At 33.8% G+C, this 20,137-nt stretch overlaps 1 protein-coding gene across 1 annotated transcript in view; it reads right to left on the bottom strand.

Moving 5' to 3' along the window:
• Positions 1 to 8,567: 8,567 nt before the first annotated feature.
• The window catches only part of LOC150098235 (solute carrier family 12 member 2-like), a 45,065-nt gene continuing 33,495 nt past the window's right edge, over positions 8,568 to 20,137 (bottom strand). The window contains exons 18-22 of the mRNA XM_090406284.1: positions 17,444 to 17,558; positions 16,088 to 16,174; positions 15,704 to 15,809; positions 10,118 to 10,185; positions 8,568 to 8,703 (exon numbers count right to left, since the gene is read on the bottom strand). Of these exons, the coding sequence (XP_090262410.1) occupies positions 8,568 to 8,703; positions 10,118 to 10,185; positions 15,704 to 15,809; positions 16,088 to 16,174; positions 17,444 to 17,558 (512 nt within the window). The remainder of the gene's footprint in view (positions 8,704 to 10,117; positions 10,186 to 15,703; positions 15,810 to 16,087; positions 16,175 to 17,443; positions 17,559 to 20,137) is intronic.

Below are 20,137 nucleotides of genomic sequence, written 5' to 3'. Positions count from 1 at the left end.
AATGTTAGTAAAAATCGTAATTCTTAAAAGAAATAAAGTCTTTTAAAGACTTTATGTAACATTAAATCATTCAAATTATAGAAGAAACGGTAAAAGTTTCCATTGATTTATACATTAGTATGGAAATCAGATTCGAACATCCTAGATTCTAAAAGTAATCACTAGCATATGCAACTCATGAAATCCTTGTCAAGCAGTTTCAACGCCAATGAAATTATTTGAGATTCTTTCTTTATAATTCAAAACAAGAGTTTCTGGTTTGAATGTCAGCGTCACTTTAGAAGTTTGTTGCTGTTTGAACTTTCCAAAAGCTAATCCTCAGGAACGGTGAAGGTTAACATCATCACCTCAGATGACATAAAACAAAAAAAACATCGATTGGACCTCCAGTATAGTCCTTGAATGCATTTTATTCTTTGTAGAAAGATTACAAGCTCGACACAACATCAGCGAATGCGAACAATGTTATGTTTTTATGTTGACAGTGTTGATTAATATACACATAGTGAAGCAGATTTAGGGAAAAAAATCTTCCCACTAGAATCAGCTTGGGAATGGCGATTGCACGTGTTTGTGCACTAGTATACCCTGAACAGCGCACAAAAATCTTATTAAATCATCTCTTCCTGGTTTTATTATTATTAGTAGTAGTAGTAGTATTCAGGGTATGATTTTTTTTTTTTTGAACTGCAAAAGCCAATAAACGTGCTCACGTCTACAAAATAAAATAAATAATTAATTAAATAAATTAAACATTACTAAGTTCATCTTTGATAAGGAATTATCAGAAACATAATTATATCTTACTAAATAAAGAAAAAGATCTTTATCCACTTTGAATGCAGGGCACTAAACTAATGCAGAATTTTCTTTTTCTTTTTCTTTTTTTCTTTTTTTTTTAATCACTGAAGCAACGCGGAGTGCTGAAACTCGAATTACTGCATATTGTTAAACGAAGGGAATCAGAGTACGGATCAGATAGCCCAGTGATGGGATGATGATGGTAGTTCCTAGTACGGTAGATTGTTGTTGCTTGAAAACATGAGAGGTAGTTGTCTGCGCCTTTAACTTGGCATGTAGACAAACTGTGTATTACGTGACAGCAACTGTGAAATACAAAGTACTTAAAGAAAGTGAATAGAAACCCGCAGTATGTCATTTTTACTGTTTCAAGACTGAATAAAAATCTCATTTACTTCCAAAAGGAATAAATATTTTTCTCATTTGTAAAGTTTTATCGAATTCATTTAATTGTTATTTAAATGCAATAACAATTGACCTCCTGGTTGACCGAGTGATTAGCGTACCCGTTCTCCAGCCAAGAGATTGCGGGTTCGAATCCCGCCGTGGGCATGGATCTTTGTGATAATCTGTGAAAATACCAGTGGTGGTGGGCGGTAGATGATATGGCGTTGGAAGTTGCGGTTCGTTGTAGAGTAGGTGACCTCCCCGGATTAGTCCTTGGACTACCTGGAGGGAGTCACGTAATAATAATAATATCTAATAATTACCATTTACGAGTGTTTAAAACATAGCAAAGTACCTCCTTGATGTGCATCATAATACTACCAATAAGCAAACTAAGTGACATAATACTGCTTTTACAAACACCGAAGAAAGAGAAACATTTTGATTTTTAAGTAATAACTGTCTATAGTAATTTTTTTAATAATTTTTAAAACTTTGTAACAAGCAGTGAAATTTAAAAAAATCATGCTGCAGCCTTTTTTTGTACAAGCAGGCATTTTCTTTATCTTTCTTTTCTTTCTTTTTTTTTGGGGGGGTGAAGCATTCTTTTACGATCACACACACACACACACACACACACACACACACACACACACACACACACACACACACACACACACACACACACACACACACACACACACACACACACACACACACACCAGAGGTTGCAAATCCTATAGCATCTCAGCGTAGTATGTTTGCAAATAGCAACATGTTAAAATGGCTAAGGAGAAAGGATTAATAAAATGAAACTTTAAAAGAATGAAAGTGTTACTGAAGTTTATTTAAAGTTTCTAGTAGCATTTTTTATGCATCATGATATGTGAAACTTAAAAAAATCTGTATTTTTCTCTATCTTTCACAAATTCAGTGTAAAATAAATCGGATTATTTAAGACAATAATAAAATAAATGATAAGATAATGTGGGTTATGAATACGGTTCATATATTTTTGAAAAAAAAAATACGGGACACTTTCGGTTTGAATAAACCAACAAATTTTTTTTGCTTTTCTTACTTACGAACATCAGCAAAGGGAAACGAATTTAATTAATTATAGCAATCTTAAAATTGAACTTTAAACAATACTAAATCATTGATCTTTGCCTGTGATATACTTTTCAGATGACTGTATTTTCTCAAGTAAAGAATGATTATATTATACCAAGTTACGAAATTCTACACAGTCCTTATTGAAAAACACTTTAACAACGAGCATAGCTTTCACAGTTTCTACAGATAAGCTATTGTTTTCGTTTGTCCATAAGGAGTTCATCCGGGAAAACAGTCTTTCAACACTAGCATTTGGGCCAGGAATGCAGCAGAAGAACTCAACAATCTTCTTCAAATTTATTAATTCATTTACTCCAACACTGTTGAATAATTCATACCAAATTTCTCCTGTAGATTTTGCTTTAATTTCTTCTTTCTTCTCTGAAAATGCCTTTTTCAAGATCATCGCCTCAAACAGTTCAGTTTCATTGATTTTTGTGTTTGTGCAGACCTCTTTAATAGTTGTTACACTTTTCTGCACACTTTTCCAACTGAGAGTAGCTTCTGGATTCTTCAATAAAATCCAAGACAAACTTTCAAAAGTAAGAGTGTTAGAAGACCATTCTTGGATGTATTCTATACAGGTGTTACAAAATTCATTTTTATAATTACCATAATTCTTCTCAGCGATGAGTCCATCTTCAATTCATGCCTTCAGTAAGGACTGTTCTTTCCTTGTTGCAAAATCATTATCTCGTCTCTGCTGAAGTTTCTCTAAGAGGCTTTCAATAATGGATTTTGCTTCAGCAAGAGTGTTTCTCACCTTCAATTGCACAAATTGTTGCATGAAACATTTCAGATCGGCATTCTAAAAATGTAGCTATTAGCTCTGAAACTGGATTGCTAAAGACTTTTTTTAGAACCAATGGTGGTTTATCAAGTAAAAGAACATATGATTTGAGAACTTCGTACATCTCATCCATCCTTTTCAGAGCAGGGTACAGAGAAAACCATCGCGTTTTTGAGTGCCCTAACACTGTCTTGTACTCAGTATTTAAAAAGTCACAAAAACCTTTGAGTGTATGCACTCTAACAGTATAGATATAAAAATACTGATATAATTTTTCAATGACAGCTTGAACGTCCATGGGCAATGTATCAGCTGCACATTGTATAGCATTATTTATGATATGCGATGAACAACCAACTCCTATCAATGTACGATTCAATTTTGATTTCAATTTATGAAAAACATTGTTCTTTCCTCTTCTGGAACTTCCACCAAAATTTGTATTAGTATTATCTGCTGACAAGGCAACAACTTTCTTTTCAATATTCCACTTTGTCACTAGTTGCCATACATATTCTGTAAGTTGGGCTGCAGTTTCACACGGTAAATCTAAAAACTCTAGAACCATAGTTTTGATGTCCTCTTCTGATATGAAGTATCGAACTAGAACTGGAACTATTTTCAAAGCACCGTGGTTAGAACTGTCTATCATTATTGACACATAATTAGCTTTCTCAAGTTCGTTTCTGAAAACAGCCATTGCATAAGGTGCTAATACACCCACCATTATAGCTTGAGTCTTCGTTTGACCGCAAGTGAACTTTTTGTCATATGGGTTCCGGATTATTTTCGCCGTGCAGTCCATCGAACTGAAACTCTGGTTGGGCATGCATACATGATATGCAAATGCAGCTTCATCAGCTGCAAGATTTCTTTCCATTTCACCCATTGTTTTTTTAGAAAAATAATCTGATCCTTTACTACTTACACTTGCATTTTCTGCTAATTTGTGTCTCTTCGTACCAATGTGCTGTGTGATGTCTGACCGACCGCCGTGTTGTATGCTGAATATTGCATTACATTGTGTACATTTCACTTTCGTCGACTTTGCCATCACAATTGTATAATAAAAGGGTATTCAGTCCTTATCTTTTCTGTGAGAACACACCTTCATTTCGGCATTTTAAAGGCATTTAAAAGAATAAAACTAATTACGTTTCATAACAGATCTGTGTCATATCAAATAAGCCGTGCTTAGTTATTACAACGTCCGCTAGTTGCACTATTCTCGCGACATGTCAGTATTGTCAATTGATAAGACAATTTTATGATCAATAACTAATATCGATTTCTTGGCAATTACATGTTTTATGTTTAAGAATGGGAATGTTAAACACAAATCCACAAATTATGGGACAATTCTGCGTCCCGAAGAGTTTTATCGGGACTCCAGGACACAAACTCTAACAAGGAACAATCCCATAAAATACGGGACGTATACGAACCCTAGCTATGAATGAATGAATTTGAAAACTTTCAAAACAATGTTTTCAAGAAGTAAAAATGTAACCTGCAAAGCAACTGGAAAGAAAGAGAATATTCGATATTCAACATTGATGTGAATTTTCGTGGCTGTTTTTCACGTTCAGGAATATGTATATAGCAATGCAGTTCAAAGTTACGCAGTATATTGAAATTTCGCAAGAATGAACTACTATACAGCAAAATGTACATAAATAAAACGCATACATAAAAAATGAAAGTAGTCCGATTATGGAGTAGCATAATTAGTGAGGTTTTGTACTGGATGTTTCAGAGTATACGCTGCAGATTTCTTCCTTTGCATTTCGACAAGTACCCAACGATCTAAAGAGACGCGACTTCGCTAAAAACTACAGGCTACTTTCTGATCTCTTTATGAAGGTTTCAAATCATTTGAATCCCATTGCTCTTAAGTTGAAGTGAAAAGCATTTGTGAGTAACGAATGAAACAGCAGCAGATATCTTCAGAATCCCAACTTTATGCAAATATTATTACTTTTTAATTAAACAATAAATGAATAAAACCATTAATGGTTTTTATTCTCCAAAATAAGTAGATGATGTTCTTTTAGTCCTGACTATTTTGTTAATCGATGACTGTCTATCGGGTCATTTCTGCTAGTATGTTATACAGCTGGTAATACGTTACACAATGACCACCGGCAGCTCGTGTTTCTAATCTATAATCAGTGTTATTTTCATGATTTTTGTTGTTGTTGTTGTTGTTGTTGTTGTGTGGTCAATTTTTTTGCTAGGTTAAAAATCCGAGTTTCTTCAGAAGGCAAAAAAAAAAAAAAAAAAAAAAACTTATAAAACTTACTTAGAGAGAGTAACTTGTGAACCAGCTGAAAAAAAAAAATGCAAAGAAAAAAAAATCCTTCTCGGCAGTTACTAAAACCAACCCTCTCTTTCGTCTGCAGATCTATCTTCGGGAAGTTACCAATAGGATACGAAAGTACCTTAATTTTTAACTACAAGCATAAATTTCAAGAAATGTACCTCGAAATTTAAGTTTCATTGAATAAAATATATCGATAGAGCAAATACTTAAAGGATAGTGCATCAATTGCAATATATCTCGCTGCTTCTGCTTGTAGTGTTATTGCACGAGGAAGAAGTTACATTTCCCATGGTTACTAATGAAATAACTTGACCAAACTGTGATAATTACTTCGCTATTAATATATCAAAAAATAATCTTATGTACAGCATTTGCATAAGTAATACAGTCGAATTTGTCGTCGTGAATGGCCCATTGCATAGCGCTTTCTTCTCGAGCTAACAGACTGAGGGTTCGAATCCCATAATGGGTATGAATAATTGTAAATGTTTTGAGATGAATTTGATCACTTGCTGCGAGACCACTACCTGCTTATTGGAGGCCTGAAGAAACTTGAACGTATTTGATACCTAGAGCAGGATTCCAGGATTATCTAAACCCTAAATCCATTCACAGTCGGCCTGGTTGGCTTAGCGGTTAATGTATCCGCCCTCCAGTCAATCGTCTTACCAATTCTGTGGAAAGGGAGTTGCTACCATACTATGTGATAAAAAAATTCACTCACATTACAATTGTACTATGAGTTTCCAACCTTTCTAATTTACATGCCTCCCTCAAGAACACACACATACACACATATATATATATTTTTTTTTAACTTGCGGAGATGTATGATGCTATGCATGAAAGGCAATGGTTACTTGTTTGTTTGCTCGCTTGGGAAATAGGATTAAAAAACCAAATTTATTTATATAAAATTACTTGGTATCTTGAATACATAATACACCCAAGTTAAAAAACTTTCTACATCTATCTCTCATCCTGAGATTTCTTTTAATAAGGTCAAAGCACCTTGTGGCAACTTGTTTAGGTAAAATTCGTATAAGCTCTGCATTACTTCATCCTTAGCATTGCCTGGTCTGGCTCCCACTGACGAGACCTCAATAAAGGTCGAAACCGGTTGGAAGCTTGGGTGATGAATGGCTATGCCGTAGCCCGTGAAGTTTTAACTGAGGCTCGGCTGTTGCTGTCACCCAGGACCTGCATGGTGGGGTAATGAATGGCAATGCTGTAGCCTGTGAAATTAACTGAGGCACGGCTGTTGCTGTTACCCTTCCAGATGAGCAAATAAGCGGCTCTACTCGGTGGTGTGGATGCCTGCCACGGTGTAGAGCCAACTGAGTTTTTGATCCTGCGGGTCGCTCATTATTGGGTGATCCGGGGAATTTTACGAGTTTTTGGAAAGGTATCCCGCACTTAAAAACAGGGAAACCGGTATGGGTAGTGACCATTGCCTTTAATGCGTAGCATCATACATCTCCGCAAGGGGATGTGCTTTACATTAAGGGAAAAATACTAAGGAAAGTGATCAGATCTTAATCCACCTTTACCACGAGTTGCCTAGAGTGGCACTACCATGAGTTGCCTCAGACTTGCACTACGTGCAGGCGCAAACTTGACTTACTTATCTGTTTGCTCACTTGGGAAATGGAATTAAAAACCAAGTTTATTTATATAAAATTACTTGGTATCTTGAATATATATATATTAATAAATATTCACTCCTCTTTTATTTTTTTTTCTCGATAAGCCTTTTAATCTCTAATAGCACCTTCATTCTGTATATCGAGTCCTGTACATATCGTTGAATATATATTCCATATATGCACTGGAATGTTTGCAATTTTTACTTCATCAATATGAATATCAAGAATAGAGTTTAGAACTTAATTTCCCTGTGTACATGATGAGATTACACAGGAATATTAATCGTTCATTCATCAATATCTCATTTACTCAGGAATGTTCGCATTTCTCTCTCGTTAAAAACATTGTCAGAAATTGCAGTTTTGATAAATATTGTGGAAAAAAAAACACTGAGTTGCTAATCCAATTAATAAGGGTAATGAATATGTCCATATACCTATTGATTTCGCGATTCCTGTTTGGCTGGAGAACTAGTAGAAGATTAAATTTCGTATAAAACATTTAAATTTAATCTAACATTAAATCTTCTTATCATTAGTAGTTTATTAGATTACATTGAAATATCCGATGCATTGGAGAGACAGTGGCAATCAGCATGCCAAATTCAAATTATTTGGATTTAATTTAATGTCGGTAAGATTTGCAATATTAACTCTGAGACCACCGTTTGTTTAAAAGAACTTAAGCCAACTTTATATTTGAGGAATATAAAGGATGAAGACACTTACCCAATAGGAAATACTAGTATTTTATGGAGGCAAGGGTGAAGATGCACTTTGAGAATGCAAGAATCGATAAAGTTAGCCACCCAGAAGTGATCAAAAGTGATAAAACAAATGTTTTCAATCCCTGTAATTAAATTTATAGTTAAGGAAGTGATGTTCACAATGACCAGTATGTTACAGATTCTGGAGTCGACTAATTCTGAGATGTTAAAGCGATCCTAGGATCATAAGGTGTCAGTGCCAGACTTCACACTGATGATAAAGAATGAAATTTAGAACCATTGTTGAGGAAACAATTTTAATGCAAGAGGAAGCGTTTACTCGTCGAAACGCAGACATTAAATTATTAGTCATATTCCACTGAATCAAAATGTACACATTTAAAATCTTATATGAAAGCAACAACTATGATATTCACGTATTTACAATCCGAAATTTATCGGCCATTAATTTTGCAATACTTGAAATTAAAAAATAAAAATAAAAATAAAAAATCAGTTTCAGAAGCAGATGTGCTTCACACACGCAAGTAGACTACAAAATAAAGATGCACAGATTCAGCTGGAAAATAATGATAAATAGATCTTCTGAATCTTACAGTGGCAATGAATTGTCCTGTTGGATTTGTACTCTGAGGATTAGACGGCTCTGGTATTAAACGTAAAAAACTAAAGACATATTCTATATGTTGCTTAGTTATTATGTACTATTTATGGTCTCTTACGACCTATTCATTACACTTCGGGTTCTATAGTAGAAATAAGCAGACGACGTTCCTTCACGAGTAAAAGGTCAGAACACTGGTTTGATTGCCTCTCATCAGCAGGAAAGGAGGCATATTTCTGGTCAGTATTTCTAACCATGCCATATACAGTGGAGCAGGACACGTTTCCTTTCTAGGCAGCGGAAGAGTCCTGAACAAACATCAAAACATTGGTTAAATAACTGAATCTGATATTGGAGTCCTTAATATCTACAAATTTAATGCATAAAAAAGCTGATATTCAAGAAAGAAACACAGGTTGTTACATATTATTACAATCGAAATATTAACGACGCAGTAAAAGTATTAGGCATATTACTGATCATTTAATACACACAGGAATCCCTAAAATCTAATTTGTATTTAATTTTGCTATGTAACCCACGCACAGTATTTACTACTAAATAAATACAAAGCTATGGACTAATGGTGAAGACCTGATATTTCATTATTATTACATGGCCCCTCTGAGGAGTCCTAAGACTCAACTCGGGAAGCCACTTCACTTTGCTGAGCAGCCACACGAGGTTAGTTAGTGCAGTGGGGAATAATGTAATGTGAAGTGGCTTCCCGATATTTATTAACGTACCTCGCAATGCATCTGTTAATAAACACAAACTGTTTGCGAGAGAAAAACGAAAGTTTCCGGGAGAAGAGTTAAAAGTCGAAATATGTATAAATGAAGTACGTAGAAGAAACATTCTTTTGTGACATGCTTTTTTAAGAGATAAACTTTAGAAGTATACTCAATAAAAAATAAGAAACATTCTTTTGTGACATGCTTTTTTAAGAGATAAACTTTAGAAGTATACTCAATAAAAAATTATCACAAGCTTATCAGTTATGGACTTGAATCCCTTAGTAAGATTGATTTATATCAAAACAGCTCCATTTAAAAACTGCGAAATTTCAGCATTTTTCAAGGCCAGGGTTGTTTGCGTTTAGATTACTGGTCAAAGCTCAACAGAACTGTTTATTCCATTTTTATTTTAAGAACTGTACTCGGGAATGACAAAGAAATCATTGCTATAAAAATTACTTCTTTAGACAATGACCTCTTTTGAAATATACTTAAAAACGACAGTTGTCCTTGAACTATCCAATTAACCCGCAAAATAAATTTAGTAAGGCCATGAAATCACCTCTTAATAGCTGCTGAGTTCAAATAAACTGAACTTTGAAGAAGAGAAAAATTAAGGTCGCGTTTATTGCATTAACTTGATCTTCGCTAATAAAACAGAATAGGAAGCAATATCGGAATATCCGTTCGGACAACTTCCGTTTAGTTTAATAAATTCCCTTAATAAATTAAATAAATAAATTCAATCCATTTAAGTTAATATTGAATAAATTAATAAAGTTATACTGATTGAGTTATTTATGTTTATTATTATTAATGAAGCCTTCCAATACTCTCAAATAGGAAGTCCATTCAAAATACTGTTAGAAAAAAGAAAGTTGCACATCACGAGACATTATCACAGCCATCATCGCAAAAATAATACTATTTATAATATCGTAACATTTGTTTTCTTCAGCTAAAGGAGAAACAATCAAATACTTACATGACAATCAACACTGCATCTCTAGAATATTTGACGAGCAATTCCCTCAGGCGGATATGTCTGTTTGTCTGTAAAGACGTAGCACGAAAAACTTTTATGAACAATGACATTCAATAAATTAAAATATTAATGACAATTTCTAATGCTCAACTTAGTTGAGTTTTACTTTTAATTTTCCTCTTAAATTTCCTTAAAGACGTTGCCAAACTAAATGAGAGAAAGAAGTAAAATAATTTAAGTAGCAGATTCGAAAATATTTCATTTCGCATAAAAGCGAATGTCTGATTGTACGATTTTGATTCATTTTAACTTGATATAAGTGGCGTATGATAAATTACTTTAATAATTTAAAATTTTATTAAATATATTTTAATTATGGATGGCAAAACGGTATAGTTGGTACAGATTGGTGAATAATTCGTGATGATTCCCATTCATGTGGCGTCTCCTCTCCAGGAGGTTGACTACCATGATATGACTCATGGTTCACTAGGACGAGTTTCCTGGTGTAAAAACCTTCTACTACCGTTTGAGACCGGCGAACTCACCTTTAGTCGAAAGAGATCTGATAACGGTTCCTCACGTCTTGGACGGAAATCGAACCTTGGTCTTTCCGACCAAAGGGTCGGAAAGACCAAGGTTCGATGTAGACGACCAGGGTTCGTCTACATCGACTGAGCTACGGAGGCTCTCCGTGATGATTACATTATGCGAAACCAACTAGTCTTCACTTCTGTCCTTAGAAAAGCACCTTACTAACCAGAAAGTAGGACGTTCCTTATCAGTAAAAGTAGCCACACTTAATTTCAGAAATTCTGTCCTAGTCTTGAACGTCCAAGTATATTCAGATTTCAACACAATCATGTAGCCATCTCTCAAATTGTGTTGTCTCTACAGTCATTGTGATTAGTAGAAATTCGCCCTGTGAGAGATTTTGGACAGATTTCTGGTCAACAATGATGAATGATAGATTTCGTTAATCTCTTATGGAGGAAGATTTTCCCTATAATTTCCATTCAGGGAAATGCTCTTTTAAGAATGAATTCTACACACGAAAGGTTGGTAACTAAAACCACATTTAGCACGACGATAAGGCTAAAGATTCAATAATTCAGACTGAGACCAAACATAGAATCTTCTTCAGCTACACCAGATCTTCGATTAGCGGGATTAACGCTCTCGCGCTGGCCAGTGAAAATTTGCCCACTACTTATAAATTGTCACAAACATCCATACTGCAGTGAGATCCGAAACCACAGTCTGTTGGTTTGAAAATGGAGTCGATATCTACGCTATGTACTAGGCCAACCACAAACCCTCAAATGGCGGGCAGCTGTCTGCACAAATCGCCGATAAACTTTATCATTCACGTCGACGTGAATGATTTTAGCGTCTAACTGAATAATCTGTGTATAAAAAAAAAATTCTTTCACTTATTATTATGCTTTTTTTGTAGAACCCTGTATTTTGACGTATAATATTTAACAAGTTCGATTGCAGAGTTAAGTGAACCAGTAAATAATCAGTGAGCGCATCTTTCTTCTCGTACTGATGAATTATTTACTGAGATCATAAATAAAACTTCTCCTGAACCAATTTTAGATTTTCTTATTAATTATGTATGACTATAACCGAATGCTTATAAAAGAAGCGTTCAATTTTACTCGATTTTGCATTTTTTTTCTCGTGAATGTTAACTTTTATTAACGTTCTAACTACGAAAAATTACCCGATTTTGCGTTTTTAGTTCAATTTTCATAACATGCGTACTTTCAGTTAATGTATAACAATTGCTGTAGCACGTGATTCGGGCATGCAACATGTAATTTTACTGATACTGTTTTGTATTGAGTTTAACATAGTCATAAGCCGTGAAAAATCTGCCAAGATTAAATTTTATTGTATTCCAAACCGTATTCTGACAAATCCAGTGTATTTTATATGCATTTCAATTTTCCAAAATTTATAAGACAACCCACATTTTTTAAGTTACATATTTTTAATTTACATTTGTTTTATTTGACTTTCCTAGGTTTTTCATTTAATCTAAGATAGTAACTGCAAAAGTACAAAATACAGCCTCCGTAGCGCAATTGGAAGAACGACGATATATTGCGCCGTTCGATTGGAATACGATTTCAATCGAAGGTGAGTTAGCCGATCTCATACGGAGGTAGCAAGGTTTTTTCTCCCGAAAACTCGGGTTTTTCATCCCGCATACAGACAAATCGGCCCTTCAGAACACAAGCAATTTACAGACAAAAAATACTAGTTGTTGTGGAGGTGGGCGGTAGATGGCGTTGATGGAGATGATTCGTAGTAGAGGTTCGGTGTAGTGGTTGAGACAGTTGTAGGTATCCTCCCGCGATGAGTCTTCGGACTCCTTGGAGGTATCAGGAATAATAATAATAATAATAATAATAATAATAATACATTTATTTATATGGTATTGTATTTTAAAAAGGGGAAAAAAATCCAGTAAAGAAGTGCAATTTTTCTCATTAATTAATGTAGAATGTGTATTAATGTTATATGTACAATGCAATTTAGATAATCTCACGTTATTCAGTAATAATTAACTAAAGGAATAAAAACATGGAGTGAACTACAATGCAGATTTGATCTTTTATTCACCTATGACAGATAATTTAATACAATGCGATACTAATATAGAAATCTAACTAAAGATACTACACATAGGATAGGCAGATTTCACACATGAAACTTCCACGGAAGCTCGTGCCAGCGAACTGCTCAAATGGTGCAAGAGAATATTGAATTGAAGAGTATGCATTTTCTACGAGGTCACACTTTTTTTCTTTTCTTTTTTCTCTCTCTCTTTTTTTTTTTTTTTTTTTTTTGTCTGGGCAGTGTATGTATGTGTGTAATGATGTTGGTTGTTCTTGAAGGTATTTGATGCGATATTCAAAGCCGGCTTGGGTCACAGCTACACATTTTTTAAGAGAGAAATAAATAGAAGAGATTTAATTTTTTAGGCATTAAAAAAGACGTATTCGAAGAACTTCTAAAAAAAAACTGTTTGGCATATTTTAGGCATACTATCTGGCGATAAAAATTTCCAAATTTCCTTAAAAATATCCCTCCCGAAATCCAAAAAAGAGCGAAACTTGTTTAAGGTTTTGCTCTTTTTTTGGTTGCTTGTGGATCAACAAAAAGTTGATCAACTTGTACAGATTAGATTTATATTTATACGGTTTGCCAAAAAAACGCAGCCAACATGGATGATGACTGATCTGTGTAAGGAGCGATAGTGAGGTTCAGATTTTAATGGAATTCAGTATGTAATAACAATTAACTATGGAATTGTGTTATATACCAAACTGTAAGATAGCTAGCAATCTCTGAACAACTATATCCGTGTATGTTTAATTAATATTCGCTATATAACAATGCTCGAATGCTGTTGTCCAGTGCATTGGATTCAATGATTAATCGCGATTGCAATTTTCAATCAGCTGGAGAGGGATCACATGGATTTTAGAAAATATGGGGGATTTATTTTAATACTTCCTCTTATTCACACTGTTCATTGCATCATATGTGTCGACATTATGTGGTATTACGTGATATTTTCCAGAATTTCACCACAGTGTTTCGATTTCTAAATTTAAATTAACGTATTATTGAAACTATGCAATAAATAAATATCGATAAAAATATCCCTTAGCCAACCCAAGGTCCTGAGGTATTATAGGTTTACAACTTTAAGTGAGCGGGTGACCATTAAATAAATAAATAAATAAATATATTAATACTTTCGGGACCATTACTGCAATATTAAGGATAAAAAGGGGGTAAGTGTTCGAAAGTTGAAATTCTGCACCACCCCCCCCAAAAAAATGGAACTGATTTAGGGTTAGATGTATTCGTATTATACTGTAATATTTCACGTTACGAATATTAGGACTTTGTGTGTGAGGGAATGTCTGTTACTTTCTCAAACCATCCATTTTCGCTTCGTCTACTGCGTTAATAAGCAAACGTTCATCAGTCATTCATAATAAAGTTCAAGTTTTTGCTTTGTGATGTCATACATTTAAACCAAAGCATCGGCGATAGACCTAAAGCACACGCTTTGAACGTTTTTCGTTTTGTTTTATTGTATAAGGAATACGTCGACGAGGTTGTCAAACTCAGAGATAACGGACAGACAGTACTTCAAGGCGTCACTCAAAGCGTTGCAATAAAAAAGTTGGGATGTGAAGGTTCTTGAATAAAGCGTATTAAAAATATTCAATGTGTGTGTTTAAGGGCAGTCGGTGAACCCACAGGGGCTGTAAAACTTTGAACTCGGTAGAGTTCAGAAATCTGTTTATAATGTGAAGTCATTTTTTTCTTTGTCTACTTTGTCTATGAGAGACACAGTCGTCTAGCCTCAAGACAGTAGAGGCCATTTGGGAAGAATTTCCTGGGAGAGTCTATTATATTTGTCTAAGGTTACTTCTAATTTGGGCTGATGACCTCGCTTAGCATGAAAGGATCCTCGTTGTAAAATCTTTATAGGAAAAATTACTGAGATATTGCAACATACCATTTCCTTTACAAGCGACCAATTCGAGATATTTAATGTATTTAAGCTCAAGGACAGCGATTAACTTTTGCTGAATAACTGAAGGATGGAGTTTCTTTTGATTACTGAAAGTGTGCTGAATTTATGGTTTAAAATTATCCTCGCGATGAGTTAAGGATTCATAAAAATTTATGTATTTTCAGAGTACGCCATTGGGGCCGGCCTATTTCAACCAAACAAATACAAGAACCGGATTAAAGAATATTATTTTTCTCCAGAAATTGAGGAAAATTTGTTCAAAATAACTGTGTAAATTGTTAGATTTAAGGTAATGGTTTCGAATACATTGGCTGCGTTCAAGGATATTCTCTCGTTAAATTTAAACAGTGCTATTTAGCTACTCGTTTTATTTTGTTCCGAAAATAAATTAAATCTGCATAGTGCAACTTTTTCCTGCATACAGTATTATGCTCCACTTTGTCTTTGTATATATGGTATATAATGATGACGATGATGTATTGCATAGCTGTCTATAACTCTATACGTCTTGTAACCTGGATCAGCTATCGCTCTTAAGGTTATACACATGATTTTCCAAAAATTTTACTATAATATGAAATATAGAAAAAAAAAAATTTATTTTTCAGTAAAATCAAATCTGAAAAAAAAAAAAAAGAGAGAGAGCCTAAAATGGCTTCAAATTGTTAAACAAAGAATAATAAACATCAGTCGTTATTTTATATCAAATAATCAAAACTAAAGTTATGAAAGTGATTGAATATTTACAAGAATGCAAGCCTTCTGCATGAGTTGCCTTATTATTGCACTACTGAAAGCATGAACCACTGTGGTGTTTTATCTGATCCCTGATGAAAACCGACAAATCGAAATCCGTAATCAAAGGCACTAATACAAAACTAATAAATGGTCATTTTTTTGAGTAGTGAAATACTACAGCAACTTATTTTTTGGCTGTCTGGATTAAAATAATAGATATTTATTTTTTCTTTTAATAGGTTTATTTTATTTTCACTTGTTATTAGAAATGAACCTACCTTTTGTTTTTGGGCTCTAAGGTCAGTTTTATTGATTGCCAGGGGATTCTTTGAAGATTCGTCTACAGTCAACCATTTGCTTATGAGCGATTTAAAATAACGTTTGCTGGGAACAAAATCAAAAACAATTCTTTTTTACTTTTTTATTTTTTCACTATCATTAACCTCATTAACCTTTAAGTTTAATTTCTTAGATTCGTTTTTATGAAGAATTATTTGTATTATTTTTTTATATTATTATTATTTTATTTTTTGCTTAAAAATGAGACAGCACAACAACATGAAAGAGAAGCCATATGAATCCGAAAATGGAATCGAAAAACTGTAATAAGTTAAATGATTAAAATTATTTAAAATAACTGTAATGATTAAGATTAACCCTACTTTTCTTCCTGGGGTGGAATATTTGCATCGGTGACCACTGTGACATCGCTGAAAGTAATTCGAAACTTTTTCAGCAGTGAAGCTATGCTGCAGAATAATAACAAGAAAGTAAAGGGATTTCATTCCTATTAACACACATAACTAAGTGAAGTTGTTAAAGAAATTATTTTTGTACATCAACGATTAAGCAATCAATGGGTAGCTTAATTATAATTGTGAAATTGCCCGCATAATTGTTTAATTAGAATGATCTCTCTCTGGGGTATTGTTTTTAATTATGTCATATTTATTTTTCATATTTCATATTTATAATCGCCAATAGAAATCGATCCTTACCACCCTCAAATGTTTAATTGTTAACATTCACCAGTGCAGTTAGTAGGGCCTATTGGCTTAACGAATTGTTAGTTTGAATTGCAATTTATCTTCTTTTTTTTTTTTTTTTTTTTAGTAAGCAGTGACGCCCAGTGGCGCATTCAGGATTTAATCTTTTGGGTGGCCGAGTACTCAAGATTTAATCTTGGGGAGGGGGGGGGGGGATCGAGTTAAGTAGAGGATTTGAGAATACACACTACGCATTGCATACGACCTATGACTGAGCATCTGCAGTGACCGCCAATACATGATACCCGTGATCTCCTCTGACCCTGTTCGGGCAAACGAAGTAGCGCTCGGTTCCGCTCGAGCACTACTTTGTTCGCCTTGCGTTCACAGCGGCCATGATTCCGAGAGCCAAATGGGTATTCCCACCTTATGTGACCACTAATTCATAAGTAGTATAGAAACAGAAGACACGACACAACATAAATAAAAAAAAATTAATTTTAATTAGGAAAAGATTTGGAAAATGTTCTAATGTTTGTCCCATTCCCTGAGTGCGCCACTGGTGACGCCTATAAATATATCCCTACGGGTTAATTTATTGCAGATCATATTTCCTCGGAAAAATAATCAGAGAAAAATAATATGGAAAATGGAAAAACTTTATATGGAACAATAATATATTTTTCCATAATAACGTCATTCAGATTTACTTATATTATTACTTTTAAGACATATGTAATTTGCAGTGAAAATAAATATTTTAGTTTTTACTTATCTTTATCTAAAAGACATGTAAAAGAGAAAAATCTGGTCTGAATGAAATTTTACTTCTGTAAATCGAATTTCTACGAAAATCAGATCGCTTCTGTCGAAATTAAAAGCTATAAATCAAAATTAAGAAATTATAACTTTGAATGCCAGATAATTTTTTTAAGTTTAAATTACATTCTTCCATTGCTTCCTAAGTTAGGCCAAGGAAATTATATGTTTCTGATTTTCATAAAAAATAGAGCATGGAGGATTATCACTTACTTTATTTGGACGTTATCCAAATCATTCTCGCTTGGAGCCAAAGTAAAAACTCGCAATTTGCAACCATGGAACTGGGAGCGAATGGTTAGCAAGTAAGGTATGAGAAGGGTCAAGCCTGAAAACAAAGGATTCAATGAGTTTGTTAGCTAATTTGTACAGAGAATAAGGAAAAGGAAAATTATTTTCCCTTCCCTTAAATTACAAGAAGAACGTCATTAAAGAATTATTATATCTCATTTTCATGAAAGTAATTTGCTATTATTATTATTATTATTATTTCATCACGCCAATCTATGGTTTTTCAAACAAGCCAGAAATGCAAACTGATTTGTCGAGTGATTTGTATGTGTTGCAATAATCCCTATTCGAACTACAAGAATATTAATAATAATCGAAGTGCAATAAAAAAAAAAAAAAAAAGGTTTAACTACAAAATCGCTAAGCTGTGAGATTGGAAACACACGACCTAGCCTGTGTGCTAGTTACCCATATTGCACTGCGGAGAATTATATGTAAGTGAAAGCAAGATAAAATTAACTGCGCAACAAGTGTGTGTGGGGGGAGGGGAGGGGAATAACAGTTAGCTGTAGGAGGAATGAGAGGAAACATATTAGAAAAAGTAGTGACCAATGCGATCCGTAAATTATTGTGTTGAATTGTTCTAATTCAAGCCTGTATCTCGTCTTATATTCGAAAATTTGGAACAAGTATAGGCACTACGGTGTACAAAGACAACATTAAAACAGAATAGCAAGTGGACAGTAACAAGTACTGTCCTATAAAAAAACATGAATCGAGAAGGTCAAGCATCTATCTTGTTGACTAAAATGTAAGGGTCAAGTACACCAGTATGAACAGCAAAGAAATGTGTCGCGCCGTCACATATGGAAATAGAGCATCTGAAAACTGAAGCCATGAACTAATTTTGAACAAGGACGGAAAGGCACTTTTAAAATATGGTGAGATCACAGGGACTATAAGGTTGACTTTTTTATTTCGGCGTTTGTAACAGTCTGGTCTGATTAATTCCAGAGGGAGTAACATTCCAAAAGGTCAATAAGCACCTATTGACGGAGCATACTATACTATACTCATTATTTCAAATATCGATTTCCATTTCATGGTTTAAGGGAGAACCAAGCTTTTGACGCTATTATTATTATTATTATTATTATTATTATTATCATCATCATCATCATCATCATCATCGTGTGTGTGTGTGTGTGTGTGTGTGTGTGCGTGCGTGCGTGTGAAATTTGCTTAGTGGGCGTAACTACACTGTTTTGTTTCACAGTAAACTTTCACCCTTGAGAACTTTCTATAAAGTGTTTCAAAAGATTAAAAAACTAAAACTCTCTTGAGTTTAAAGGAACCATCGAAACTGTTTTAACAGTTTCGCTGGTTCGACGAAATTCTTCCCTGAGAGCCATGGGTAATCGCCGCTGGGTAATGTGTAGTGTGGAATGACCTCCGACGAGGCGTCTCAGGACTCCATAAAGGTTTACTACTACTACTACTACTACTACTACTACTACTAATAATAATAATAATAATATGCTTTTTCGGACGGTACGCAACGATAGAACGTATTAGTATTCAAATAAGCTTAATTATGTAATGAAATTTGTATTTTACATTATGTCAGTTGATAGGATATTTGCTATATAAAACTTTATAGCCATTTCTAGAATTTTAAATTACTTTCATGTTTATATATTAACAAGTTCGCACCAAGCTGTGTTTTGCACGAGTTATGCATCGGCTATCTAGCAAAATGTGTCGATTCGTAGTGGACGCTTAGAAAATATCATTCAGCAACACGTAGTTATAAATTGTAAGGAAAGAAGTTAGCATAGTGTGTAGGATGAGAACTTAAAAAAGATGGAATTTTTAGAAGAAAATTATCATATACATTTTACTTATTTTTATATACTTGTAGAATAAATTTATGCATAATAATCCATGTGCGATATACTTAATTTGTTCTTCTTATTCCAGAAAACATTATGACACTCGAAATAAAAATATCGGTAATTATTATTATTTTATTATTTTAGTTTTCTTTTCATATCGTTTTAATTTTCAATTTTTCTGCTATCAAATAATGAGTACCTGCACCTATTTTTTTTTATTTTTTATAAAAATGGAAAAAATAGCACTGCTAATAATAGTAATAGTAAAACTCTTTTGTATCAAATTTTCAAATTTTTATATCGAAACGACTTGTCTGACCCAGTCAGTTACATAATGGACAGCCGACTCAAAAATGTTCTGTTATTTAATATAAATAATAGCATTAATTCTTTACGTATTTAACTGAGCCCTAAAATGGAGTTGTATGTTCTCTCCTCCTCCAAAACTCGCTGTATAAATGCTGTGTACTTCAGATGCGATCCTGCTTTCTCTCCCCCCCCCCTTACAACCATACACATATTGCAAGTTTTAACGCATGGCAATTATCCTCGTTTCACGATCGTTTCTATTCGAACTACTTGAGAAAAAATAGGAATGCTCCATATTTGCACATTTATATACTCGGAATATTAAGTAGAAAACAACTTATTATTCCAAAATCGATTTAAATTCACATTTATTTTGTTTATTTAAAGAAATCGAAATACTTTCCCAAGTCTACAACCAGATGGAGACACTGTACAAACGTATGGAATTCTGCTGTCAAGAATGTTTTTTTTT

Source organism: Typopeltis vanoorti, chromosome 16 (genome assembly GCF_054136105.1).
Source record: "Typopeltis vanoorti isolate ZY-2024b chromosome 16, IOZ_Tvanoo_1.0, whole genome shotgun sequence".
NCBI classification, from domain to species: Eukaryota; Metazoa; Arthropoda; class Arachnida; order Uropygi; family Thelyphonidae; genus Typopeltis; species Typopeltis vanoorti.
This window is presented reverse-complemented; position numbering and strand designations above follow the sequence as displayed.